Source organism: Fragaria vesca, linkage group LG3 (assembly GCF_000184155.1).
Source record: "Fragaria vesca subsp. vesca linkage group LG3, FraVesHawaii_1.0, whole genome shotgun sequence".
Taxonomy (NCBI): Eukaryota; Viridiplantae; Streptophyta; class Magnoliopsida; order Rosales; family Rosaceae; genus Fragaria; species Fragaria vesca.
Window position 1 is genome coordinate 3,857,463 of NC_020493.1, and position 27,752 is coordinate 3,885,214.

Sequence of the window (27,752 nt, forward strand, 5' to 3'; positions counted from 1 at the left end):
TCGCCTTTTGTGCTATATATGAAATCTAACATCTGCTATTTAGTTTTGTATTATGTAATTAAAATCAAAGCGGCTTGGAATAAAGGCAGCTTGAAGACAAAAGACCTTTGGGACTCATCATACATTTGATACCTATATAACTTTATTTTTTAGAAGTCATATTTTCTAGAACTAATACAAAAGAGAAGACTTGCATACGCTTACCTCTAAATTCCAAAATGCAAATACGACTTTTGATACTACAAGACAGAGCGCAACAACCACACATAGAATACAAACTTTGCGCTGAAGGCTTTTTAATTTACATATATAGTGAAGGGAGACCTAGTTAAGGTAAAAAGAAAGTAAAATTATTTGGTTTAAGTTGACACGTACATAATTGGTAACGGTCCAATTAACGGTGAGTCACACTTAATTTGTCATCATTTTATCACTGCACATACACGTGTGGATGGTTAAGATTAGATATATCTAGTCTCCGCATCTAAATAGTTAAGATTGCACCATATATATACTAACACGGCCATGTATACAAGAACCTTTGTTTGAAGTGTATTTCCTTTTATTTGACGATATGATATCGCTTCATTCGGATGCCATTATATTACAATCATCAAACTCAATGTAAATAGGTTAAGAAAATTAAGTAAAATAATGACAAATCAATCAATCTTTCAAATTTTGGAATTTCCAAACTATATTCAACTCTTGAGCAAAATCAAGTTAAAGTCGAAAAGAATCCAAGTAACTGCCATATTCAAGTGGTTCATACGTGTAAAAGTAAAACCCAACGTTTTATATATGGTATGTTTCGTTTCACTACCTTATGTGACAGACCATCAGTACAAATTCATAAAGTGCCAATTGTCATACGAGCTCTCTTACCTTTTGAGTCTTCGCCTATCAAAGACGTATACTATTATCATAATAATACCACCTAACCATATATGTCTTCTTCAGAATCGAATGAACAACCACAATTACTCCCATATGCTTTTCACCAACAATGAGAGATTTAGCAAAGCACCATTGCTTTCCCACCATTCTTCTTCTCCTCACTTTACTCTCTTTCTTCTCCACTGCCGTATCCAAAGACACCTTGTCTGCAACTGAGTCGTTCGTTACAGGCCAGACCCTCGTCTCCGCCGGCGAGGTTTTCGAATTGGGTTTCTTCGAGCTAGGCAGACCCTCAAGATGGTACTTGGGCATATGGTACAAGAAAATCGAACAAAGAACCGTTGTTTGGGTTGCCAACAGAGACAACCCTCTCCCAAACAACTCATCCAGTCTCAAAATCGGTTACGCTGGAAACCTTTCTCTTCTTGATGACTCCGGAAACGTTTTTTGGTCAAGCAACAACTCACAGGTTGTTGGCGTCTCTAAAAATCCAATCCTGCAGCTCTTGGATTCCGGCAACTTAGTCCTCAAAGAAGCGACCGAAATTAACCCTAGCAAGTTTCTATGGCAGAGCTTCGACCATCCCACAGACACTTTATTACCGGAGATGAAGCTCGGATGGAACTTGAAGACCGGACTAGACAGGTACATATCCTCATGGAAAAGTCTAGATGACCCTTCTACAGGAGACTACACCTTCAAGCTCGACTACCACGGTTTCCCGGAGGTCTTCCTCCGGCAGAAATACACCATACAGTACCGGAGCGGACCCTGGAACGGTCTGAGATTCAGCGGCGTTCCGGAGATGAACTCCGCTAATAATGGTATTGGATTCAAATTCGTTGTAAATGAAGAAGAAGTGTACTACTCGTTTTCGGAACAAGGTGACACAACTGATCCGGCTCTGAATTCTCGGCTGATCGTAGATCAGTCCGGCAAGCTCTTAAGGTTGACGTGGATCGAGAGTCGTAAGATCTGGAACCAGTTCTGGTACGCTCCAAAAGACCAATGCGACTATTACAGTGAGTGCGGACCCTACGGTGTCTGCGACGCCAACGCTTCGCCGGTGTGTCAGTGCATGAAAGGGTTCCGACCTAAGAACCCTTCGGCGTGGAGCCTGAGAGATGGTTCCGACGGGTGTGAGAGGGAGACGGAGCTCGAGTGTGGGAGGGCGGACAAGTTTAGGAAGGTGAAGAATGTGAAGCTGCCGGAGAGCGGCGGAGCGGTGGTGGAGATGGAGATGAGTTTGGAAGAGTGTAAGGCCAAGTGTTTAGGGAACTGCTCGTGTAGTGGGTTTTCGAGTGCGAGGATTCAGAATGGAGGGAGTGGATGTGTCATGTGGTTTGGGAAGTTGATTGATATGAGGAGTTATGCCGACGGCGGGCAAGAGTTTTATCTCCGGTTGGCAGCTTCTGAACTAGGTACGTACCACCTTCTTCTTCCTCCTCTGCTTTCTTTTTCTCTACTATTACCAATTTACATTACTACCATTCGTTTTTTTCTTTTTTTAAAAAGATTATCATTCATATTCATGTTAATGTTCATTTAGTACAATACAAATTTTGAGAAATACGATCATTAGAACACTCGTAGAATTTAGTCGCTCTTATTTGGTGTCTGTAAGTTATAACAGTCATCGATTTATCCGATAGTGTCGAACTCACTAGAGGGTGGTGCTCGAATTTCTTGAAATGTTTACTAGCTAGTCTTTCATAAAAGTTCAATGTCGACGACTAAGTCATTTTAAACAAGTTTGTAGTGAATTTCTAGTGTATTATTAGAGAAAAAAAATGACACCTACAAACATCGAACACATATAATAATGTAGCCGGTCAAATAAAAAAGAAGAATAGTAAACTGAAGAAACAAAATTGTGAAACATCCTCCTCTCTTTCTCACTTCCTTAATATATATTCTCACAAGGAGACGATGTTCTTGACCCATAAGCTTGGAGTAGCTAGAGGGAGACTAGTAGAATGGTTTGGATACTACTAAATTCTATTATGTTGGAAATGATCCATATATCGGATGTGCTATGTCGCACGGTCGTTCCACCCAAAACCAACCATTGGTTTTAATAATAGTTAGCATGCACACAAAGGCTTCTAGCTTATTTGTGGAACAAGATAATAGGGGAAATTCATGGAAGTGTGACTCACTATTTGTCAATTTCATGAAATTGGACCACCTATGTTGTGATGCTTTCACATAAAACATTGTCATTTGGTGGTAGACAAAGAGATGGAAGGTGACTCATGTTTGGAATCATTTGCTACCTTTGCGACTGGAAAAAGCTCCATTCTAAGCCATCAATCTAAGCAAGGGTCACATGAAATCATGAATAAACGTTTTGGCAGATTAGGTATAAAACGTTCGTTGGCCGACATTTTTGACCTTTTTGTGGAATCCGGCGATTCCTTTTCGTTGTTTGCTTTAGAAATATTATAACATGGCAAATGGTTTGGTTTGAATATTAGAAGAGGGACAGTAATTCTGTGGGAACCTAGGAATATAAAGGAAACATAATTTGAATCGACCTTTTCTTTGGAACTTTGTACTTGACATTTGAAATCATCTATGTTCAAATACGAGTCTTTTGCATTCTTCAAGAGAATGAATAGTTGAGAGTTAGTATGGAGGCCGTGAGGGTTGTATGAGTACTGGGTTCGTGATCTAGCTGGGTAGGGTTTTCATCATAAAGACAACACTCATCTGTGATCTGTTACACTGCTCTTAATAAGAAAAATAAGAAAAATATATATGAATTAGCTTAGAGGCTTCATGGGTGAACAGAATTTGAAATGGAACCCTCTACCATATCTTTGACGGTACTATTGTAATAGGTGAGTAGCACTGTATGCATTTTTTTTTTCTTGTCTTCTAGGTTTAGTAAGTGTATAATGTCAGGTAGATCTGCAATATCTTGCAATGGATTCAATATTTATGTTCATAGCTGTATATGTCTACCAATGGTTTGGAGACACTGAAAGTAATGGTGGTCTATTTGTTGGTGGGTTAGGTGTGCTTCCACATCAAGTTGGTTTCTTGGTACCCTCTTTGTGTCTGATCTAGCTTGTACAACTTTTAATCACGCTGCCAATCAAAAACAGTAAAATGTGAAATTGTGATTACCAGTACTAATCAGATTTTAAACAGTATACAATGTCACTGACCACATGTATGATCAATTTGATTCCAGATGGTGATGGGAAAACAAAGAAAATAATTATGATCGTAGGCATTGCGGTTGGTATTGCCGTTCTGCTATCAGCTGGTCTTATTATTATCTGTTTCAAGCGGAGGAATTCGGGTAGCACTCTAACAAGGAGAGAATCGAAAGGTACAGAAGGAAATTCTATACGTGTTCAACAAGTCATGAAAACATAGCTAGCTAACAGATTTATATATATACTGCTTACTTCTGAACAGGTCCTCTTGAAAGAAGCCAGGATTTTCTGCTAAATAGTGTGGTAGTGTCAACTAAGGAGCACTACTCTGGTGACAGGAGCAATGATGACTTAGAATTGCCATTGTTTGATGTTAGCTCTGTTGCAGTGGCTACCAATAATTTTTCTGATGAAAATAAACTAGGACAAGGCGGTTTTGGTTGTGTTTACAAGGTAAAACTAATGCTAGAGATTACTAGAATAATAAAATCTGCAAATTCACACAAAGAAGCAACATGACTTAGGTATCTGGGGCTACTGCAGGGGTTGGTTGAAGGTCATTTTATAGCTGTGAAGAGACTTTCAAAGAACTCCGGACAGGGAACCGAAGAATTCAAAAATGAAGTGAAGTTGATTGCAAGGCTTCAACACAGAAATCTTGTTCGACTGCTTGGTTGCTGTGTTGATGTAGATGAAAAGATGCTGATTTACGAATATATGGAAAACAAAAGCCTTGATTCTTTTCTATTCGGTTAGTGCTTGCCTCATGCTTCACCTTCATTTTAAGAGCTGCAGTTTTCAATTTCTTACATATATACCAAATGTTGGAATGGAGTTATAACTTGCAAATGGTTGTAGATAAAGCGAAAAGGTATTTGCTGGATTGGAAAAAACGTTTCAACATCATATGTGGGATTGCGAGAGGGCTGCTTTATCTCCACCAGGATTCGAGATTCAGAATCATCCATAGGGATCTCAAGGCAAGCAACATTCTACTTGATGGAGAATTGGACCCCAAGATATCGGACTTTGGAATGGCAAGAATATTTGGTCAGGATCAGACAGAAGCTAATACAAAAAAAGTAGTAGGAACATAGTGAGTACCATACTAAGCTTTCAATTTTTCTAAGTAATGCTAGACCTTACAGACTAATTCGACTTTCTTAATGATCTGCAGTGGCTATATGTCTCCGGAATATGCAATGGATGGTCTCTTCTCAATAAAGTCGGATGTATTTAGTTTTGGTGTTCTAGTGTTGGAGATTGTTAGTGGCCAAAAGAACCGAGGATTTTATTACTCAAACAATGAGCTAAACCTCCTAGGCCATGTAAGTGAAAAAACATTATGTCGCATATTGTAATGATTTTCATTACATAACTACTAACAAAGATTTAAACTGTTGCAGGTTTGGGAATTATGGAATGAAGGTCGTGCACTGGACATAATAGATTCATCAGTAGGAAATTCATTTTCGGAAACTGAGGTGATGAGATGCATTCAGGTTGGGCTATTATGCGTCCAAGAGCGTGCAGAAGATAGGCCTACAATGTCCTCTGTGGTTTTAATGTTAAGTAGTGAAACTGCTTCACTGCCGCAGCCTAAAAACCCCGGTTTTTGCCTAGGAAGGAAAGAAACAGAATCATCCTCAAGCAAGCAAGATGAGTCATGCACTGTAAACCAAGTAACTATCACAGTATTAAATCCTAGGTAGTGTAAGATATAATCTTCATCAACTAGCATAGCCTATATCTCTGTATATCTCACAAAAGATTTCGATTTTTTCTGTATAAACAGATCATTTACTAGGCAACATAGAAGAGAAATCCTTGTGTCAGTGTACAATCTGATTTTAGTTGTGAATTCACAAAAGAAATTTAAGTTTACTGTTCTTGGTCTGACTACTGAATTACTGATATCACCTCCAAGATTGAAACTTATCAAATGAAATTTACAAGGTCAATTGTAAACTTTGACATGAGGACAGAAGAAGTCCTTGGGGTGCCTTGTGGCTGACAAATAGCCCAAGTTCCTGAAACGACCATCTTTATCATATCCAGAAGAAAATGAAAGTTCAACATATAGATGGATCAAAACTTGCTATTTTTCTGGTCATGATATTGTTCATTATTAGTCGATCAAATGTAGATCATATCTTCAACACATCATAAATTATGTAACCCCTTTGACTTAGTGGCGTACACGCATTAGTTCAATCTGACTTTGTCCAAATAAGAACCTGCAATACTAATAATCTAATTGTTATTGACTTGTATTATACTGGTAATCAAATAATCTTATACAGACAGTTGCTTCATAGATTTGAAGCCGAAATGGGATACCCTCTTTTGCTAGCTTTCTGTTACATTTTGCTGTCTTCAAACTCACTAATTTCAGTTGCAGTAGATACTTTGATGCCAAACCAGGTTTTAACAAATGAACAGACTTTGGTGTCTTCAAGCCAAAGTTTTGAGCTTGGGTTCTTCACTCCAGGAAGCTCAAATAACAGCTTCTTGGGTATTTGGTACAAGAATATTCTTCCTCTCACTGCAGTTTGGGTGGCTAATAGAAATGTCCCTATTCTTCCTGGTTCTTCTTCAGCAAGTGTATCTCTAAGCTCATCCGGGTTTTGGATTTCCACTAATGAGTCTTTGAATTTGTGGTCTGTGAATGTTTCTGTGGCCTTAAATAGTCCCATGTTGCAGCTCTTGGACGATGGAAATCTGATCTTGAGAAATGAAAGTGGTGCAGATGATGCAGAGGGGCTTGTCATTTGGCAGAGTTTTGATTACATAACAGATACTTTGTTGCCGGGAATGAAGCTTGGCTGGAATTTGGTCACAGGTTTAAACCGGAATATGACATCATGGTCTTCCTCTAGTGACCCCTCTACCGGAGAATTTACTTTTAGTGTGGACCGGCATGATGAAGCACCTCAGTTGGTGGTTTGGAAAGGGTCTGAGAAGCTAAATAGATGGGGGCCTTGGGATGGAGTCAGATTCAGTGGTAGCGAGGAGCTTCAGAGCAATCCGGTATGGACTCCAATTTTCAATATAAGCAGTGAAGAGGTCTATTACACATTTGAAGTTGTAGACAAATCTACTCTAACAAGGTTTGTGATGAATCAAGATGGCTCGGCTGAATATTTTACTTATAGAGCAAGTAACAATCAGTGGGGTGGTGTGGTGACACTAAAACAAAGCAGCTGTGATGTGTATGGGACTTGTGGTCCTTATGGAAGTTGTGACTCCAAAGGTCCTAGTTGTGAGTGTTTGAAAGGATTTGATCCCAAGTCACCACAGGAATGGCAAATGTTCACTTGGACTGGAGGCTGTGTGCGAAATTGGGACTTGGATTGTAAAAATGGGGATGGCTTTGTTAGGTACGAGGGATTAAAGTTGCCAGATAATTCCTTCCTGTTTGCAAACAGAAGTTTGAGCCTCAAGGACTGTGAGGGAGAGTGTTTGAAGAACTGTTCTTGTATGGCTTATACTAGGTTTGATATTCATGCAAGAGGGGGAGACTGTGTTATGTGGTTTGATGAACTGGTTGATATGAGAAACTATCCGGATGTAGGGGAAGAGATTTATATTCGAATGGCAAGAAAAGAAATAGGTATGTATCATGTTCATCTGTTGATTCACTCTCAATATTAAGTTGCTTTAGTTTGTGCGTTGTGACTAATTCAGTTTATTGGTTACTTAGAGTCCATTGCTGATGATAAGAAGAAAAAGAGAGTGAAAATGGTTGTCACCATTGTTATGTCATCACTTGGTGGGATGCTTATTTTTGGTTTCATTATCTGCATCGTTCGGATTAGGAAGACAAAGAGGAGACTCAGGAGAGGTATTACAGCTTATGAAATCCCTTACAAAATAGTGTACTTCATTTTTTTATTATTCTCCTACTGAATAATTTTCAATAAATCAGCTGAAACCAGAGAGAATCCGTATCAAGTACACATGGAAGAAATGCAGGAAGAGGACCTCGCGTTATCTATCTTGGATTTTGATACTATTTCAGCTGCTACTGACAGATTCTCTATAGCAAACAAAATTGGAGAGGGTGGATTTGGTACTGTATATAAGGTAATTATTTATTAATGTTATGGAATTAACATCAGAACAATATGTAAAATAAGGCTAAATGGTTTTTTGAATGAGTAAGTTGCTAAGTCCAGTATGATACATTGTAGGGTGTATTACCTTCTGGGCAAGAAATTGCAGTGAAAAGACTGTCAGTGCATTCTGGACAGGGCCTCCAAGAATTCAAGAATGAGGTTGCCTTGATTGCCAAGCTTCAACACCGGAATCTTGTGAAGCTCTTGGGATGCTGCATACAAAGAGAAGAAAAGATGCTAATTTATGAGTACCTTCCCAACAAGAGCTTGGACCAATTCCTATTTGGTATGTATATCTGCAGCACTGTGTCTTCATTATTTGGTATTTAATTACAAATTAGCATTAATCTTTCTGCAAAATAATTTTCTCAGATAGAACAAGAAGTGAAGTACTGACTTGGAGGAAACGTTTTGACATTGTTATGGGAATTGCGCGAGGACTACTTTATCTTCATCAGGATTCCAGGCTGAGAATCATCCATAGGGATCTCAAAGCAAGCAACATCTTACTAGACAGTGAGATGAAGTCTAAAATTTCTGACTTTGGAACAGCAAGAATTTTTGGGGGAGAACAGACAGAAGAAATGACCAGGAGAGTGATTGGAACATAGTAAGTGCATGTTCATAGACTATTCCAATTATACAGTACTACGATTATGAATTTTGACATAAACTTGGGTTGGTGCACAGTGGTTATATGTCTCCGGAATATGCTATGGGTGGACACTTCTCTGTAAAATCAGATGTATTCAGCTTTGGTGTGTTGGTCTTGGAGATAATAAGTGGCAGAAAGAATTCAGGATTTCATCACCCTGAGCATGATCTCAATCTTCTAGGATATGTAAGTGCATATGCAAATGAAACATGATATGTACTCGCTCTTCTGACGCTCAATTTTCGTGACGTTATTGGCTTCAATTTTTTTTTTTCAGGCATGGAATCTGTGGAATGAAGGAAATCCATTGCAACTGCTGGATGCTCAGATAGAGAAATCTTCTTCTGTTAATGAAGTGACAAGATGTATTCAAGTAGCCCTTCTGTCTGTGCAGCAAAGGGTGGATGATAGACCAACTATGTCAACTGTGTTATTAATGTTGTCTAATGAGAATTATTTGATGCCCCAACCGAAAGAACCTGGTTTTATTACTGGACTTCTTTCCATGGGGGATACATCATCAACCGGAAAGAATCTTCATACTGTTAATGATGTAACTGTAACAATTCTAGATGGACGGTAAAATTTACAGTTCATCATATACGTAAATTCATTGAATGTAACACAGTTTTTATTTCCCATTCTAGCAGTCTATAAGAAGCTGATACAGAGAGCATGCTCGTTTATCGACCTATGACATTAGTGATTGTCAGATTATTAGAACAATAAACTCCCTCTGCTACTAATGAATCACCAATGCTGAACTTGAAGACGAACGCTGGCCGTTGAGGGGATGCGAGAGCTCTTTCACCACTCAACATGAGAACAACTTCAGACATAGTTGGCCGATCCATGACATCTTCTTGCAGGCATAAGAGACCGATTTGGATGCATCTAAGGACTTCATCAATTTCATACGACTCTAATTCAGGATCCACAATGTCTAAGACTCGCTTTTCTTTCCATAGGTCCCAAACCTGCAAAGTACACAACATAATCTAAACAAGACTACACTACTTAAAAACTGTAATTGTTAGCATAAATTACTGTCACTTACATGTCCTATCAAATTGAGGGAATGCTCTTCCTGATAAGAGGCATTGTTCTTCTTCCCACTTACAATCTCCAACAAAATGACCCCGAAACTAAACACATCTGATTTTGTTGAAAACTTTCCATACACTGCATATTCTGGTGACATATATCCACTGCATATGCCAAAAGGAAAATGATAATCAATAGGTGATGATATGAAAATTATTCTACAAATGTGTGATTCTTACAATGTCCCAACAACTCTGTTAGTCTTATCATGTAGTAGGTCCCCATTAAATATTCTGGCCATGCCAAAATCTGAAATTTTTGGCTTCATGTCAGCATCTAGAAGAACATTGCTAGGTTTTAGGTCTCTGTGGATAATTCTTAGCCTCGAGTCTTGATGGAGGTATAGTATCCCACGAGCAACTCCAATGATTATGTCAAACCGAGTTCTCCAATCCAAAGAAGATCTTCTAGTTTGATCTGCATCAAGATCGTTCATACACTTTTTAGACCAAATTATGAACAATGTCTTAACCTCGATCCGAATGACATCACCAACAAGCAGAAAGCAAGTTTGTCATAACATACCAAAAAGAAAGTAGTCTAAACTCTTGTTCGGCAAGTACTCATAGATCAACAACTTTTCTTCTTGTTCTATACAACAGCCTAACAGTTTCACAAGATTCCTGTGTTGAAGTTTCGCAATGAGCATAACTTCATTTTTGAATTCTTCAATCCCTTGACTTGAACACCTGGACAATCTTTTCACAGCAATTTTCTGTTCATTGGCCAACTTGCCCTGGATCCAAAGAAAACGATTCACTCAATCATCATTCAAAAAATTAATGTGTTTCTCCATCCAAGTTTTACATGAGAAATTTTAATTGTAGTTTCACCTTATAAACGGAGCCAAAACCACCTTCTCCGATTTTGTTAGCATGGGAGAAGTCTTCTGTTGCAGCTATTACTGTGCTCAGATCAAATATTTGCAAATCTGAATGTCTCCTAGTTTCTTCTAGTTTATTCCCCACCATAGACTCATTGTAAGAACTAAAAAGAGAGCACTTTCCCCTGGCTATATATTGACAATATAACGAAAATATCAACAATAATAAGTAACTCAAGAACTTTTAAAAACAAACATGTTTTTCTTCTTTTCTGATTATAGATATTCACACGTATATAACTAAGAAAATTTTATTGGAGATGAACTACTTCTCATACCTTTCGTCGTATGCCTTTTTAAAAGCCACCAATAGGCAAACATAATGAGAAGCAGTGAAATTGAAACAGCCAAAATTAGAATAGGAAGCATTCCCCTCCTTCTCATGAAACCTCTTGATTTTCCTGCATTTCATTTTCAAGTGAGAATGAGAGGGAAAGGCAAAGAGAAAAACAAAAGCATGAAAAGAAGATCAAGGTCTCTAGCTAGTTTCCTGGTGCTAATACAAACAAATGAAATGATTACTGCATTTCAAAGTAAAAGTATTATGATCAAGAAACTTTTAATTTTATCTTGGAAACTTAGAACAGACATGTATTGCTTTGTAGGATAGAACTAGTACCTGATTCAAGTGTATCCCCTCGAATGTATAAGTCACGTCCCCCATATGATAACAGTAAGGTGTCCATCAGATCACCATACCATATCAAGCAACCAACTCCTCCATCATAATCTACACTTGAATATGCAACACATGAACAGTTCTTTTGGCATGTACTTCTGCAGTCCTTTTCACTCAAATTTGTGTCAAACCAAGCTGATATTGATGCATCAGGAAGCTTCACACCATCCACCTTCCTAAATGCTTCTCCATTCTTACATTGTGATCGTTCTACTTCTACTGGTTTATTACTCACACATCCATCCGATCCATTTCTCTGATTCCAATGCTCCAAAGACCTTGGTTGATACCCTGGTAAACATGCACACTCAAATTGAATATTGTCAGGAATACATGTACTAAAAGTACCACAATCTCCATATCGGTCACATTTGTACTTCGGTCCAACCCAGATTTCCTCCCATCGACTGTCAGCATTATTCCAAGTTAATTGCTGGAGTGTCCCGGAATAGTTTACCACAAGCCTTGAAAGACCAGATGTGCTATCAGAAGTGACGATCATGTATGTCTCATTAGGATTATTAACCATAGTGTAGATATCTACATAATTTGGAGTTAATGAAGCATCTTGCCATGGCCACGGAGAACTTCTCCACATTGGAGTTGAACCATTGTACATAAAAAATTGTGGGGAGCCAGTAGGGTTGAGGCTATATGAAAAATCCCCAGTTCCAGGGTCGAATTGTGACTTCCAGGATGTTAAAAAGCTGTCCAGCTTGACCACACGGTTTAAACCAAGTTTCATTCCCGGAAGCATAGTATCTGTAGGATAATCAAAACTTTGCCATAAGACATCTCCATCATTGTTACCCTGGAACAAAACCAAGTTACCTGTATCCAAAAGCCTAGCTGAAGTAGTGCTACTTGTGGTTTGGACTAACGCCTTTGTAGACCATATAACCAAGTCTTCCCTATTGTGAGCATACATAACCAAACTTCCATACCTATTTATTGTGAGGACACCAGAAGAATCGTTGATGGGATTGTCTCTGTTTGCCACCCATACTACCGGGTTTTCAGGTATTTCAGCATACCATATTCCAACATACCGGTAACTGGAGTTGCCAGGGCTGAAGAAGCCTAACTCAAACTTCTTTTCTGTAGATATTAGGGTGTCCCCATCCTTGACATACTGATTTGATCCTATGGTGTCTATAGCTTTGCAAAATGGGAAGAGGAGGAATAGTAGCAAACTCTTCAGCACCATTTTGGCTAACTTGCCAGTGAATCAGGAATCGAAAGATTCAACCTTAGAGAAATAGTAAACCCCTTGATCACACCAGGGTAGCAGATTGAAATAAACTGAAACTGGAACTCACTTCCCTAGCTAACACTCTAGGATACAGAGAAACTGACCACCTACAGTCTTTGCCAAAGGATTCATGGTATGATACTCACCACTCAATGGACATAACCAAAGAGCTAGGTACAGAGTACAAGAGAAGTTACTATTGTACTGATTCATCAAACACTGCCTCCTCCAGTACATACATGCACTTACATAAGATCGTGTACTTCTGGGAACAACGTATCCTCTAAGCAAAAAACTAAGAATAAAAGATAACTAAGAGAACTGTCAAAACCTTATTGGAAAATGAAATCACTCCTAGAAGCACCAAAGATACCCATCACCAGAAGTCAAGCTAATTAATCAATTCCCAGAGAAATCAGCATCCAGTTCTACTTGAGTGATTTAAGTCGGGGCAAGTTTTCAAACACGTTCATGTCAAACTATAGAAATTTGGTTTGTCCTTTGGTATTATATCAAAGTTGCAAGGAAAGACTGGACTAGAACTGATGAAAAGGTCAGCAGTGGAGTAACACAACTAGTCATTGTGCACAAGATGACTATTGTTTGGCAAGAGACAGGTCATAGAGGGAGACTAAGAGACCTTTCAGTTATCCATTTTTTTCTCTTTCAGGTATCCATTTTTTTCTCTTTTTCATTGAGACTAAATCACCACTAGAAAACAAAACTGTCAAACTAGATCAAACTGTGTGCATACACACCAGTCCACTAAGAGAGAAAAAGAAAAAAAAATGTGAAATTTAAACTACAACCGAGTTATTGATCATACCTGCAAATCCCACTGAAACGCTTGCTTTGCACATCAAGCGCCAATAGACCCCTCGAATCTTTCAACTTCACATCAAGAGTAATATCCATTACCTCATCAACCTTATCTGACTCACTCGACTCAGTCTGCAAACTCGATCATCTGTAATTCAACGTCGGCGGCCACCAGCCGCGTCACCAAGACGACGACGTTTCGACCACACATCGCATGCATGTCTCTCTCTCTCTCTCTTTTTCTCAAACCCAAACTCGCTGGATCTGATTTCCGAGTTCTCTTGCTTCTCTCTGGTCTTGTTTCTTTTTTAAATGGTGGACCCCACCCGAACCCCAATGGCCCGCGCCACGTGTCGTCTCCGTCTATCCCTCATGAAATTTTTTATTTATTAATTATTATTATTATTATTATTCATCTTACACCCTGATTTTTCCAAGTGTTTTGATTTTACCTATATTATTTATTTATTTTTTATTTTATTTTTTTATTTTGGATAAATAGGGCCAAACGCTCAAACAAAGAAACAAACAAGGAACTAGGAATTTTACCTCCATTTTTGTTGTTGAGCGAGATCGTCAGTTTCGAGGCTGCTCTGCGAACCTTGGATTCGGGGACTCGGGTACGTGTTTTCCATTCCCTTTCTTTTACTAGGCTGAATGGTAATTATAGGAATCCTAATACTTCAGGGAATACTAAACATGAACAATTAAAGCTTACTAAAATAGCAGAATTATGTTGAAGATAGAAACAGAAATGTACAATCAAAGCCTGGCAAACATGTACACTTTAGACCTTGAATATTGGCACGACTTCATGTAGGATTATCAATGCTTTGCCTTAAAACATCTTCACTATTTTCACCCTGGAACAAAACCAAGTTTCCTGTATATATCCAAAAGCTGAACTGAAGTACTAGTGCTATTCGTTTTGCCTGATACCTTTGTCGACCATATAATATCAAGTAACTAAGAGTTTTTCCAGGACTGAAGAAGCCCAACTCAAACTTCAGTTTGATTTACCATCCACTGGTTACCATTCACCATCAGTAGATCTATTCCAATTCACCTCAACCACTTTTGTAAGTATCTGAGAGTACAATGGACACGTGGCTGAGAGACACTTGGAAAGGACCATGGTCCAGCAGCAGCTCCAGCTCTATATACGCCCGTATCATTTTCCTTCCGGAGCTCTAGTCTTTTGAATTTGTCTCTTTCATTTCTGTTGCTGCCTTTCATTTCCAGTAGGTCCATTTTTATCAACTTAAAGAGAGATGGAGATGAAAATGATGCAATCCAGATTCAAGAGGATTTGTGTGTTCTGTGGGAGTAGTTTGGGAAAGAAGAGCGGTTACCAGGAGGCTGCTATCGAGCTTGGGGAAGAATTGGTAACTTCTTTACTTAAGTAGTTCTATTCTTGATTTGCTTACTTAGTCTCTGAGCTTTTTCAACTTTGAACTAGCTATACAACTTTGGTTTCCCAACTGAATACCAAGCTATCTGTTTTGTTGTTGTCTGTTATAGGTTTCTAAGGATATTGATTTGGTTTATGGAGGAGGGAGTATTGGCTTGATGGGTTTGATTTCCCAAGCTGTTCATGATGGTGGAAGACATGTCCTTGGGTATGATAGTCTAGATCACTTCCTTTTTGCTCTTACTTCTAGTTTTTAATTGCATTGAACTGATTTTTGTCATGTTATTGTTGTCTTGGTAGAGTTATCCCCAAGACTCTCATGCCTAAAGAGGTGAGTATGTTCTGTTATTATAATTTTTTGTTACAGAAAAGATGATAGCGACTGAACAGAGAGCATTATTTACTTCTTTCTTTTTGTCTTTGATTTTCATCAATATATGATGAATTTCTACCTCACCTTTGTTATCTTTCAAATTCTGGGTTTGTCCTCTCATATGTGTCTTTGAAGATTCTAGACCCTCCAACTTCTTAGCTTTAACATGTGGATCTTGTTTCATGTTCCAAAAAAAAAAGTGGAACTTGTTTGAAAGATTCATCAGCAAATTCATCTCTCATGTTAGTGGTTATCTCAGATTTCATGATACCAGAAAATATCAAGTTTTTAATATTTCCCTTCTTTTTCTTTTTGTCCCGGTGGAAATGGATTGAGCCCACCATCCTCTATGTGACTCATGATTGCTTCTCTGGCTCAAACGCTATGATAACTCTCTCCCTTTCTCAAATTTGCTGTCTTTTTGCGCTTGTTGTTATGACTGTTCTGATTTTGGACCAATTTTATCTCGTGAGTTTTCAGCTTACTGGTGAAACAGTGGGAGAAGTGAAAGAAGTACGAGACATGCACTCAAGGAAAGCAGAAATGGCTAAGCACTCTGATGCCTTCATTGCCTTACCTGGTTAGTGTAACCCCTACATACATAATACTAATTAACATGTACAGTATCATATAATAAATTATTTTAAGAACAATCATATATGTCCTATATATTCATATGTAGAAACTAGAAAATACTGTAACCTTTTCGAATATATCATTTCAAAATAACACATAGCATGTCTTTCTCAAAACATATGTTCTTTTAAAGAAAAGTAACGAATATACAAACCCTTAGTATTTCATCTTAAATTGGCCGCATATAACATGAACTAGAGGTAAATAAAATCACAGAATGAAAGTAACAGAAGAAAAATGAGACAAAAAGAATGACATACTTATTGTGATAGTGAAGATTAGGCTTGTTTCTTTGGTCACCATATATTTGTTACGCTGTACTCCTGTAGTTTCAGTATGACTATCCCACATCCATCCCTTCCATAGCTAACAAAAGAAACACAAAGAACTATAGTCAATTCTTTTACCAAATAGTCCCAAGTATATAAACCAGTGGTGCTGTGGTGACCACCTGCAGATGAGATAGACAAAAGACTGCCTTCTATCTAACTTGTGCAACTTCTTTTATTGTGTCTTTTCATTGTATCAATGAAATCTGAAAATAACTATTTTTATTTCCTTATTAATAAATGAAGGTGGATATGGAACACTTGAAGAGCTGCTAGAAGTGATTGCATGGGCGCAGCTTGGCATTCATGATAAACCAGTAATGCCTGTTTATATCTTCTATTCCCTATACTTCAAGTTAAACAAAATAGCAAATGAACTATAGCTCCGTTGGATACATAACGTGATTCCTTGTTTTACAGGTTGGATTGTTGAATGTTGACGGGTACTACGACTCGTTATTGTTGTTCATCGACATGGCTGTGGGAGAAGGTTTCATCAGTCCAGATGCGCGTCACATAATTGTTTCTGCTCCTACTGCCAAGGAGTTGGTGAAGAAAATGGAGGTAACTAGAAAGCTTTTTCCATATTATTTGATCTTCTGTATATGTTTTACATGCTACTGATCGAAACTCTTTTTTAGACGCAGACGCTCCAAATTAGTGTATCATAATCGTGGAATATTCAGTTTGGAGTGTCAGAAGCTAATTGAGATTGGATTAGGGACTGAATGACTGATAAAATTTTTTGGTCTTGTATAATTTTTCTGTGTAGGAATATGTCCCGCTCCATGAGAGAGTTGCTTCCAAGCTATGCTGGGAAAAGGAGCAGTTGGGCAACTCCCCATTGTGTGATATTTCAAGGTGAACAATCTTATAGGCACAAAGGGGATATTCATGGCATTCATTGGTGAAAGGAACTAATTTTAGATGACTGAAATGAACCTTTATCTGCTAGTGTAAGCTGAAAAGAAATCATTTGACCTCAGCAAATTAAGTAACATGTTTAGTTAGTGTCTTCAAATGAACTAGGCTTGTATGTAGTTTGTTCTATTTTTCATTTTCATTTCCAAATTGGGGATTATTCTAAACTTAATGCTAAGTATTGTTCCCGTATCTTGGTCTTGCCAATGACTGAAGCATGGTTCATGGTCTTTGATGGGTAGCTCCATAGCTGAGAACAGAGATTAGCCCCATAAAACTAGCTAGGTGGCCAAAGCAATAACAGTTGCAAATCTGAAATCTGCATCTAGTTTAAGTAGCATAGTATCAAAAATTCAAATAATAATGGAACTTTTGTTGGTATTGCATAGCAGCCACATTTAAAAGAGATTAAAGAGCTAGGTGAAATTTAAATGTATTGTCCATTTGGGGTGGCGAAGTACTAATAATATGACTCTAGTGAACCAAGTGAAGTTCTTTCCATGGGGGATACATCAACTGGAAAGAATCTTCATTCTGTTAATAATGTAACTGTAACAATTCTAGATGGACAGTAAGTGCATCATCCAAGTGAAAGACAGAATCATAGAGGAATTTATTTGTACAAATTGACAGTTCATCATATAGGAAACTCACTGAATGTAACACATGTTTTGGTGGTATAGAAGTTTTGTATTTAACACAGATTGAGTTTCTGATGTACAACAATTGCATTTCTGATCACAATAATATATATAAGGTAATTAGAGAGCAAACAGCAAAGGAAAACAACCCTTCTCCCAAAAACATTTGGATCAGAAACACTTGCACTGTTGAAGAAAACAGAGAAACGCGAAACAAGAACTCTTCCATCATGAACCAAAAAACACTTTTCTTTTCTTAATCTACAGCTTTCTTCACCAGTCCCAATGAAGAAATTTACATGCAGCTACTGAGAGCATGAATCTTCATCGACCTACAACATCAGTAACTGTTATATCATTAGTGGAAGAAAATCTTTCTGTTATTAGTAAACCGGAACTATTGTGGCAAGTTTTTTTGAAGATGAATGCTGGTCTTTGAGGGGATGCAAGAGCTCTTTCACCACTCAACATGAGGACAACTTCGGACATAGTTGGCCTATCTGTTGTATCTTCTTCCAGACATAAGAGACCAATTTGAAGGCATCTCAGCACTTCATCAATGTTATATGACTCCAGTACGACATCCACAATGTCTAGGATACTGTGTTCTCTCCATAAGTCCCATACCTGCATAGTACACAGCATCATCTAAAAAGAAATTAACCAGTAGTCCAGTACAAACTAAAGGGTAGATTGTTATCACACATTTGTTTACTTACATGACCTATCAAATTGATGGAATGGTCCTCCTCATAAGAAGCATTGTTTTTCTTGCCACTTATAATCTCCAACACTATAACCCCAAAGCTAAACACATCTGATTTTGTGGAAAATTTTCCATACCCTGCATACTCTGGTGACATATAACCACTGCACAAGAGAAAAGTAATGATAAACAACTGAGAGGTGATCATATGACATTTCATTCCACATCCTATGTCCAAGTGTGATAGTTACTTACTATGTCCCTACAATTTTTCGTGTCACATCCTGTAGTTGGTCGCCATCAAATATTCTAGCCAAGCCGAAATCTGAAATTTTCGGCTTCATGTCAGCATCAAGCAAAATATTGCTAGCTTTCAGATCCCTGTGGACAATTCTCAACCTTGAGTCTTCATGGAGATACAAAATCCCACGAGCAACTCCAGTGATTATTGCAAATCGATTTCTCCAATCCAAGGCAGACCTACGAGTTTGATCTACATCAACATGAAGAGTGATATACTTTTAGCTACAAAGTTTCAAATATATCAAAATAAACTAAAGCAAACGATATCCATAATGACTTACCAAAAAGAAAGAAGTCCAAACTTTTGTTTGGCAAGTATTCATAGATTAACAACTTCTCTTCTTCCTCTATACAACATCCTAATAGCTTCACAAGATTCCTGTGTTGAAGTTTTGCAATGAGTGTAACTTCGTTTTTAAATTCTTCAACTCCTTGTCTTGAACTCTTGGACAATCTTTTCACAGCAATCTTCTGTTGGTTGGATAAGTGGCCCTGAATGAATAATCCAACGCAAAGAATCCACATAATTCTCAGTCATAGATCTCAATTGCCCTGGCTTACATTTATCATTTTCAAATTGTATGTTTCCAATTGCAAATTGGATGGATTCGGATTACTTCAAACAGTACAGTGTAAAGTTGCGAATTCACCTTATAAACAGAGCCAAAACCACCTTCTCCTAGTTTATTAGCCAGAGAGAAGTCATCTGTTGCAGCTTTTATTGTGCTGAGATAGAAAAGTTGCAAATCTGGGTGTCTACGAGTTTCCCCTACTTTGTGTTCCACCACAGGCTCATTGAAAGTACTAAAATGAGAGTATTGTCTCCCCCATGTCCTTCTCAATATAATGGCTACATTGACAAAAAAATTGATAACTTGATAGCAATCAACCAAAACATGGAATATAAAATAAAATGTACGTTTTCGCAACAAGTAATAACAGCGAAATTCATTGGAGTTGAAACTCTCATACCTTCAGTCTTTCTCTTGATAAGCCACCAGTAGGCCATCATGATGACAGAAAGTGCCAGCACAGCAGGTAAAATTAGAACAGCCAGCATTCCCCTCCTTCTGAGGAAACTTGGTTTTCTGTCATTCTCAGCTGCAAGTGAAAGCAAAAAAGAAAAGAAAAAAAGGATCACCATGACAAGGAGCACATATGGTGATGCCTAGCAAAATCATAATCTAATTTGAGTAGTACCTGCCTCAGTTCCATCTGCTCGAACATAGAAATCTCGTCCCTGCTCTGCCAATATTAAAGTGTCCATCAATTCCCCATACCATGCCATGCAACCACCACCTCCATCAATTTGTAGACTTGCGTATGCGACGCATGAACAATTGTTCTGGCATGCTCTCTTGCACTCACTTTCACCCATCTGTGTGTCCAGCAAAGCTGATATTGATGCATCTGGAAGCTTCACATGTTCCACCTTCACAAAATTCTTTCCACACTTATTAGATACTTCTACCTGCTTACTCACACACCCATCTGACCAAATCCCTTCTGACCAATTTCCTGAAGAACTTGGTTCATACCCTGGCAAACATGAACATTCGGATTGTATATTGTCAAGACTACATTCACTGAAGGCGCCACAATGTCCATACGGATCACACCTGAATTTTGGCGCCGCCCACATTTCCTTCCATCGACTCTCAACATCATTCCATGTTAGGTGCTGAAGTATGCCATTATGGTTCACCACAAGTCTTGAAATTTCGGAGGATTTATCAGAAGAATCAATCAAAGATGTCTCATCTTGATTATTAACAAAATTGTAGTCATATGCATAAGGTGTTGTACTTGGTGATGGACTCCATGGCCACATAGCCGTTCGAAAATACTTACTTGAACGATTATACAGAATGAATTGTGGGGCGCCAGTAAGGTTGAGCCTGTATGAATAGTCCCCAGTTCCAGGGTCATCTTCTGACTTCCAGGATGTTATGAAGCTGTCCAGACCGGTCTCACGATTCAACCCAAGTTTCATTCCTGGAATCATAGTATCCGTTGGATAATCAAAGCTTTGCCATATAAATTCTTCATTGTTACCCTGGACCAAAACCAAGTTTCCTGTATCTAGAATTTGAGCTGAAGTACTACTTGTAGTTTGCACTGACACCTCTGTGGACCAAATAGTTAAGTTTTCCTTATAAGCATAAAGAACCAAGTTTCCATACCTGTTTGTGAGGACACCAGATGAATCAGTAATCGGATTGTCCCTGTTTGCCACCCATATCACTGGTTTTTCTGGTATGTTAGCATACCAAATTCCAAGATACCTATAACTAGAGTTGCCAGGGCTGAAGAAGCCTAGCTCAAACTTCATTTGTTTAGAAACTATTATGTCATCATCCTTGACATACTGGTTTGGTCCTATGGTGTCTATGGACATGCAAAAAGGGAAGACAAGGAACAGAAGAAAAGTATTTGAAAACATCTTTGGCCAACTTCCAAGTCCGAGCTAGACTATGTATCAGGCTATCAGCTGTGTTTCAAATACAGACACCGATATATATATGTATCAGGCTCTTGCCAATAGATATTGCTTTGGAAGCGAAAAATGTGGAGAGACTAATGAGAATGGATCATATATAAAAAAATAGGGAATAGTATTTTATGGTATAGAACGTACAATTACCCCATCTGACAGAGTTATCTGCATTATTCAAACTTGAAAGTTCTTCAACCGCATTAGAGTATTCATAATTATTGAAGAAACTTTCCAAAGATGAGAGACAAAAAAATGATCAAGTCACTTAATTAACTAAGAAAAAAAAAAAAGATGAGGCTTTGGCTTACGTATCCTTACCTTCTAGTCAACATTGACCGTAATAATCTAATAAGTCAATTAAGCTTAAACCTCCATATTTTCTGCCACAGATGATCTTTCAGTTTTCATATTTTCGTCGAGAGATTAAAGAGGACATTTCACACACACAAAAGGAGGGTTTTAGAGTGCAGAGATAACCCTCTGATATATATTCAATAATTCAAAGCCACTATAGAATATCAGTACCATTAATTCAACAAAGAAATTGTTAATATTTTTTTTTTTTTAAAAACTTTTTATTAATAACTCACACACCCTACGTATGTCGTGAGGTTTGAACACATGACCTCAAAAGTTGTCAGTTAAACACCTTAACCAACCAAGCCACAACTCACAAACAAAGAAATTGTTAATATTTAGTTCACATCATCATGATGATCATCCCCTGAAATGCTTAAACAAAGCCAATGGCCACCCAAACTAGGAAAAAGAAAAAAGGAAGAGACTTTTGCAAACATAGCTTTCCTTCTGGTTCCCATTGATGAAGACTATTATGATATGACATATATATCAAGGGATTAGTAGTTGAGCAAAAACTTCATCTTTCTGCTCAAGTCGGCCTTTCTATGAATAATAATGGAAGTCTACACTACAAGAAAAAGTCACCCGATTTCCTTGAGACTAAGTTACCACCCACAAACAAAACTGTCAACAAGATCAAACAGTGTACACACCAGTCCACTAAGAACAAAATAAGAAATTTAAAACTACATTTGAGTTATTGATCATACCTGCAAATCCCAGAAAAAATGTTACTGAAACGCTCTGCTTCTCATCCTTGATTTCCAAATTCCAATTATGCGATTCCCATCATTATCAACAAAGATAGATGAATAAATAACAAATGGGAGACCTCAGCTTCAAGTGTCCGAAGGCACAACCAATGCTTGTTTGCACTAGTGGGTGGGAGCTAGTGTGGCTTAAGCAAGGTCGAAGGTTCGATCCTTGTGTATGCAGCAACAATCTTGGGAGAGCTTCCCCGTCTACGGGCGGTCCTAACCCGGCTCGAATGGGAATTGGGTTTCCGTTAAGGGGTATTATCCCCGAACGCCCAAAACCCAAAGGCACAAACTTTTAATTTCAGTTTTTCTTTTAAAGGGTGGGCGTCTAGCCCGCTAGGCCCAGCCCACCTCGACATCGGCAGCCACCATCCAGCAGCGCGCGCATCACCAAGACGACGACGTTTCGATTCTCCCGCCTCCACCACAATCGCATGCATGTCCCTCTCCCTCTCAAACCCAAATCCGAGTTCTGAACAGATTACAAAGGAGACCCCTGCGACCCGCAGTAGCCCTTCGATTTTGTTGAAGATGAAATCCAAGTGCTGTCGAGCGAGACTCTGCCAACCTTTTTGGATTCACGGACTCCGACGAAGACGGCGGCCATTTCCGGTGAGATAGACAGAGAGTTGACAAAGACGTGGATTCTTCAAACATGCATGGACTGAGCTAGGTACGTGTACGTCGTGTATGCTATAGACGCTTTCCTGCTTGCTAATTTCAATTCTTCTGGGCTGAATTGTTATAGGAAGACTTCAGTGAGTGAATCCTATTTATGTCTTAGCTAGTTAATATTTCTACTATCAACTAAACATGAACAATCAAACCTTACTGATGTACGTAGCTGAATAGAGACTGATATACTTAAAGTTTAAAACTAGAATAACATATCAGAACCAGACGAACAGAGAGATTTTTAACGTTTAGTGAATATGTTATTCAAAGTCAAAGGCCAACCAAAGAAGAATTCTTCGAAGGAGGCTTTGGCTTAGCTTTCCCTTCATTCCGGTCCACGTTGATGTAGACCACCACAATGTTCTCATAAGTCAAGAAGTTGGTACAGTTTAACTAAAACCTCATCTTTCAATTCAAGTTGGCCTTTTTCCAATTTTTCAACACAAACTCATTAATCAAATTCTACATTACAACCATAGAAAAACTGTTACCAAAATTAAGCTTGAGTTTTTTTTGTACCTGCAGAAGTGCAAATGCCCAGAAAATGCTACTGAAATCTCTGCTTCTCCTCCTCCTTTTCCAATTGTGCACTTCCAGGGACTACATAACATGGGACTGGAACGAACATCAACTAAAGGATGGGGACCTTTTAGTGTCCAAAGGCAACAACTTTGAATTGGGTTTCTTCAGCCCCAGAAACTCTAGCCACCGCTATGTGGGAATTTGGTATTCAAAGTCTAAGATATCTGAACAAACAGTGGTGTGGGTGGCAAACAGAAACGACCCCATCAATGATACCTCTGGTGTTCTCACAATGAACAGGTATGGAAATCTAGTCATTTATGCTCACAATATGGCGAACATTCCTATATGGTCTACAAATATGTCTGAGTCAGCAGTCATAAACACATATCCCGTATCTGCACAACTTTTAGATACAGGAAACTTAGTTCTGACCCAGGATGGTGAAAGTGAAAGATATATTAAATGGCAGAGTTTTGATTACCCTACAGATACTCTGATCCCTGGTATGAAACTTGGGGTGAATTGGAAAACTGGTTTAGAGTGGTTTTTATCATCTTGGAAGTCACAAGATGACCCTGGAACTGGGGACTATAGCTATAGGCTTCAGTGGAATCAGACTGCTGTGCCACAATTTTTTCTGTTTAAGGGTTTAACTAGGCTTTGGAGAAGTGATCCTGGGCCGTGGCGCAGTTTTGTTACTAATAATGATGAGATGTATTTCCTTCAATATAGTGATAACACCTCTGAAAACCTTAGAATGGTGGTGAATGATTCCGGGTTATTGCAGCATTTGACATGGAATGATGATGACCGTCAATGGAAGGAACTATGGGCTGCACCGAGATACCGGTGTGACTTGTATGGACAGTGTGGTGCCTATAGTAAATGTAACCCTGACAATATTAATGTGTTTGAGTGTGAGTGTTTACCAGGGTATGAGCCTAAATATTCAAATAACTGGAATCAGAATGATGGGTCAGATGGGTGTGTGAGTAAGCGAGTTGGAGTGTCCAAATGTGGAATTGGAGATGGGTTTGTGCTGGTTGCAAGGGTGAAGGCTCCAGACACATCAAATGTAGTAGCGCGACTGAATACTAGTACAAGTGCCAAAGAGTGCAAGCAGGAGTGTTTGAGAAATTGTTCTTGCACAGCATATATGAGCATTGATAATAAAGAGCACATTGATTGCTTGACATGGTATGGTGAGATGCTAGATACAGTTGGGCACACAGATGCAGGACAAGATCTATTTGTTCGTGTGGATGAAATCGGGTTAGGTATATACTTTGCTTGTGAATGAAGCAAATTCTAGTATGTTTTTGAAAAATTATATATTTCATTTGTTTCTTGGGTCACGATAGTGTCATTTCCAATCCAGCAAGCATGATTGTACATGAGGATCATAACAACTTCTATGCAGGTTTAGAAGAATCAAAAGTAGTTTAAAGATTCTGAATTAATTTATTAGTGTTTTGAGCTCAACTCAGCTAGTCTGGTGGTTTCTCTGTCCTCGAATAATGTATTAACATAATAGAAGAAACTATGAAAGTAACTAAAATGGTTTATTTATCCATGAAAGTTCTCATTATCATTGTTTTCTAATACCTTCTTGTATTGATCAGCCATGATTTCCAGAAAATCAAAAGGTTTTCTGAAAAGGAGGGGCATGCTTGCTATTCTGATAGTGTCTGGTCTGCTGGTGCTGGTACTAATCGCTGTGTTTGGCTGTTGGTGGCTTAGGAAAATGAGGAAGACAAAAGGTAGAGAACTGTTTATCGATATTTTCTAATTATCAGGAAAGGGCAAGTGGAAGCATAGATTCCATGAATCAAGAAAAATGCATTCTAATAATTTTCAGTTTGTGTGGTAAAGACTTTGCAGTGGCGGATGAACTAGGAAAAGCTAGGAAACACCCTGATCTGCAATTTTTCTCTTTCAGCACAATAATTGTAGCCACGTCTAACTTCCATTTTGAAAATAAGCTTGGGGAAGGAGGTTTTGGCTCGGTTTATAAGGCAAGTCCCAAAGTGGATGTCCTCAAAATTTCATCATTTGTAGCATTTCTGCTTAGTAAGGAAGTACTGAAGTTCATTCCTTCAAGGAATTGATTGCTTTTTTTCACTTTTACCTTCAGTTAGTAGTAATTTTACTGTACTTCCATTATGTGAAACCTTACCACCTAATCATTATTTCAGGGTAAGTTACCAAGTGGCCAGGAGATTGCTGTAAAAAGATTGTCCAGAACTTCAGGGCAAGGGATTGAAGAATTCAAAAATGAAGTTGTGCTTATAGAAAGACTCCAACACAGGAACCTTGTGAAACTCTTAGGCTGTTGTATAAAGGGAGAAGAAAGGATGTTAGTGCTAGAATACATGCCTAACAAAAGCTTGGACTCCTTTCTTTTTGGTATGTGTAGAGGAAAGATCACCTGCATGTTTTATGCCATTTCTAACATAACTGAAGTATGTCTAGCATGTCTGTATGTGTGTATCCATTTTCCAGTATATGTTCATATGAAATCAAAATATTTGATGCAGATCACACAAAAAGCTCCTTGGATTGGGAAAAGCGCTTTGAAATCATCAATGGCATTGCTCGCGGTATTCTTTATCTTCACCAGGACTCAAGAGTTAGGATTATACATAGGGATCTGAAAACCAGCAATGTTCTTCTAGATGCTGAGATGAATCCAAAAATTTCAGACTTTGGGATGGCAAGAATTTTTTATGGGGACCAATTGCAGGAAAAGACAGCCAGAATTGCTGGAACATAGTGAGAATCTCACTTTTAGAGTTGCAGACAAACATATTCAATGTTCATATTACTATTCTTGGCTCTAATGTGAATTTATATTATTATATGCAGTGGATATATGGCACCAGAATATGCAGTTTTTGGAAGATATTCAGCAAAATCGGATGTCTTTAGCTTTGGGATCATAATATTGGAGATCGTAAGTGGAAAAAAGAACTCTGGTTCTTATCAGGAGGAGCATTCCATGAGCTTGATAGGAAATGTAAGTAGAACAATTTTTGCTGGCAGTGTACCATTTAGTACTTGCATGTTCATCCCTTTTCTGAATTGATTCTCTGAAATATAGGTTTGGCAGATGTGGGGTGAAGACAGAGCCTTGGAAATACTGGATTCATCACTACAGTTATATAAACCAGATGAAGCCTTGAGATGCATTCAAGTTGGGCTCTTATGTGTGCAAGAAGATCCAAAGGACCGACCTACCATGTCAGCTGCTGTTTTCATGTTGAGTGGTGAAGCATCTCTTTCAACTCCTAAGCAGCCTGCATTTGTTTTTAGGAAAAGTGCAGGTAGTAATGCTTCATCCCTTACGGATGAATTATGTTCAATTAACGACTTAACAGTGACCATTGTGGAAGCTCGAGATTAAATGCAAATCTTATATAGACATGCCAAATTGGCAATGACTATTTTATCCGAGATAAATAGAGCCAGTACTTACTGATTCTGCTAAAATTTACCATGAAGACTGTTTTAGTGAAAAGTTTGCTTGCAATTCACTAAAAAATTAAGCACTAGAAGATTGCTAGCATTACTCAATCTCACTCCAATACATGTAAATTACCCAGATGCAGGTATACGTATACATATAGGATTAAAAGTTACTAGGACAGAAGTCTTTCCCTCAGTAACTAAGATTCATAATCATACTTCCCTTCAATAACTTGGAAACCAAATGTGAGTTAGGGAAGTCTACCACAAGTAATTTTGAATTCTTTAGCACGTTTGGTAACCTGACTGGAATAATTATCGAGCTTCCACAGTAGTTGGTGTCAACTCATTTGTACAATAGGATCCGTTTGTACTGGAATTTCCTCTGTAAACAAATGCCGGCTGCTTAGGAAATGTTAGGGATGCTTCACCACTCAACATGAAACAATGGCCGACATGTGAGGTCGATCATTCGAATCTTCTTGTACTCACAAGAGAGCAACCTGTATGCATCTCATGACTTCATTAAGCTGATATGACTTCAGTGTTGAATCCACAATATCTGAGGTTCTGCCTTG

The 27,752-nt window shown here is 38.4% G+C and overlaps 3 protein-coding genes and 1 pseudogene across 4 annotated transcripts; 3 read left to right on the forward strand and 1 right to left on the reverse strand.

The window, feature by feature from the left end:
* The first annotated feature begins 994 nt into the window (after positions 1 to 994).
* On the forward strand, positions 995 to 9,420 carry LOC101313198. Its single transcript, XM_004295338.1, has 14 exons — positions 995 to 2,318; positions 4,097 to 4,237; positions 4,327 to 4,517; positions 4,608 to 4,815; positions 4,923 to 5,160; positions 5,242 to 5,329; positions 5,471 to 5,772; positions 6,368 to 7,677; positions 7,768 to 7,908; positions 7,993 to 8,150; positions 8,258 to 8,468; positions 8,555 to 8,792; positions 8,873 to 9,023; positions 9,115 to 9,420. The coding sequence occupies exons 1-14, from the start codon at positions 1,007 to 1,009 to the stop codon at positions 9,418 to 9,420; spliced, it is 4,995 nt and encodes a 1,664-aa protein (XP_004295386.1). The 5' UTR covers positions 995 to 1,006.
* LOC101313494 lies at positions 9,413 to 21,310 on the reverse strand. The gene is made up of 14 exons (XM_004295339.1): positions 20,095 to 21,310; positions 19,867 to 19,995; positions 19,545 to 19,744; positions 19,176 to 19,386; positions 18,847 to 19,084; positions 18,605 to 18,755; positions 18,222 to 18,512; positions 11,438 to 12,719; positions 11,094 to 11,225; positions 10,775 to 10,953; positions 10,467 to 10,677; positions 10,121 to 10,358; positions 9,895 to 10,045; positions 9,413 to 9,814 (listed from the first exon to the last, which is right to left on the reverse strand). Exons 1-14 carry the CDS (start codon positions 21,290 to 21,292, stop codon positions 9,521 to 9,523), a joined length of 4,905 nt encoding a protein of 1,634 aa, XP_004295387.1. The 5' UTR covers positions 21,293 to 21,310; the 3' UTR covers positions 9,413 to 9,520.
* On the forward strand, positions 14,571 to 17,357 carry LOC101308057 (annotated as a pseudogene). The gene is made up of 7 exons (XR_184188.1): positions 14,571 to 14,959; positions 15,096 to 15,193; positions 15,286 to 15,316; positions 15,839 to 15,938; positions 16,468 to 16,640; positions 16,744 to 16,887; positions 17,096 to 17,357. The product of XR_184188.1 is annotated as a cytokinin riboside 5'-monophosphate phosphoribohydrolase LOG3-like (transcript).
* Positions 21,311 to 22,574: 1,264 nt separating the features above from the next.
* On the forward strand, positions 22,575 to 27,112 carry LOC101313782 (G-type lectin S-receptor-like serine/threonine-protein kinase RKS1-like). Its single transcript, XM_004295340.1, has 8 exons — positions 22,575 to 22,666; positions 23,710 to 24,986; positions 25,332 to 25,469; positions 25,582 to 25,724; positions 25,905 to 26,115; positions 26,247 to 26,481; positions 26,575 to 26,725; positions 26,810 to 27,112. The coding sequence occupies exons 1-8, from the start codon at positions 22,575 to 22,577 to the stop codon at positions 27,110 to 27,112; spliced, it is 2,550 nt and encodes an 849-aa protein (XP_004295388.1).
* Positions 27,113 to 27,752: the final 640 nt, after the last annotated feature.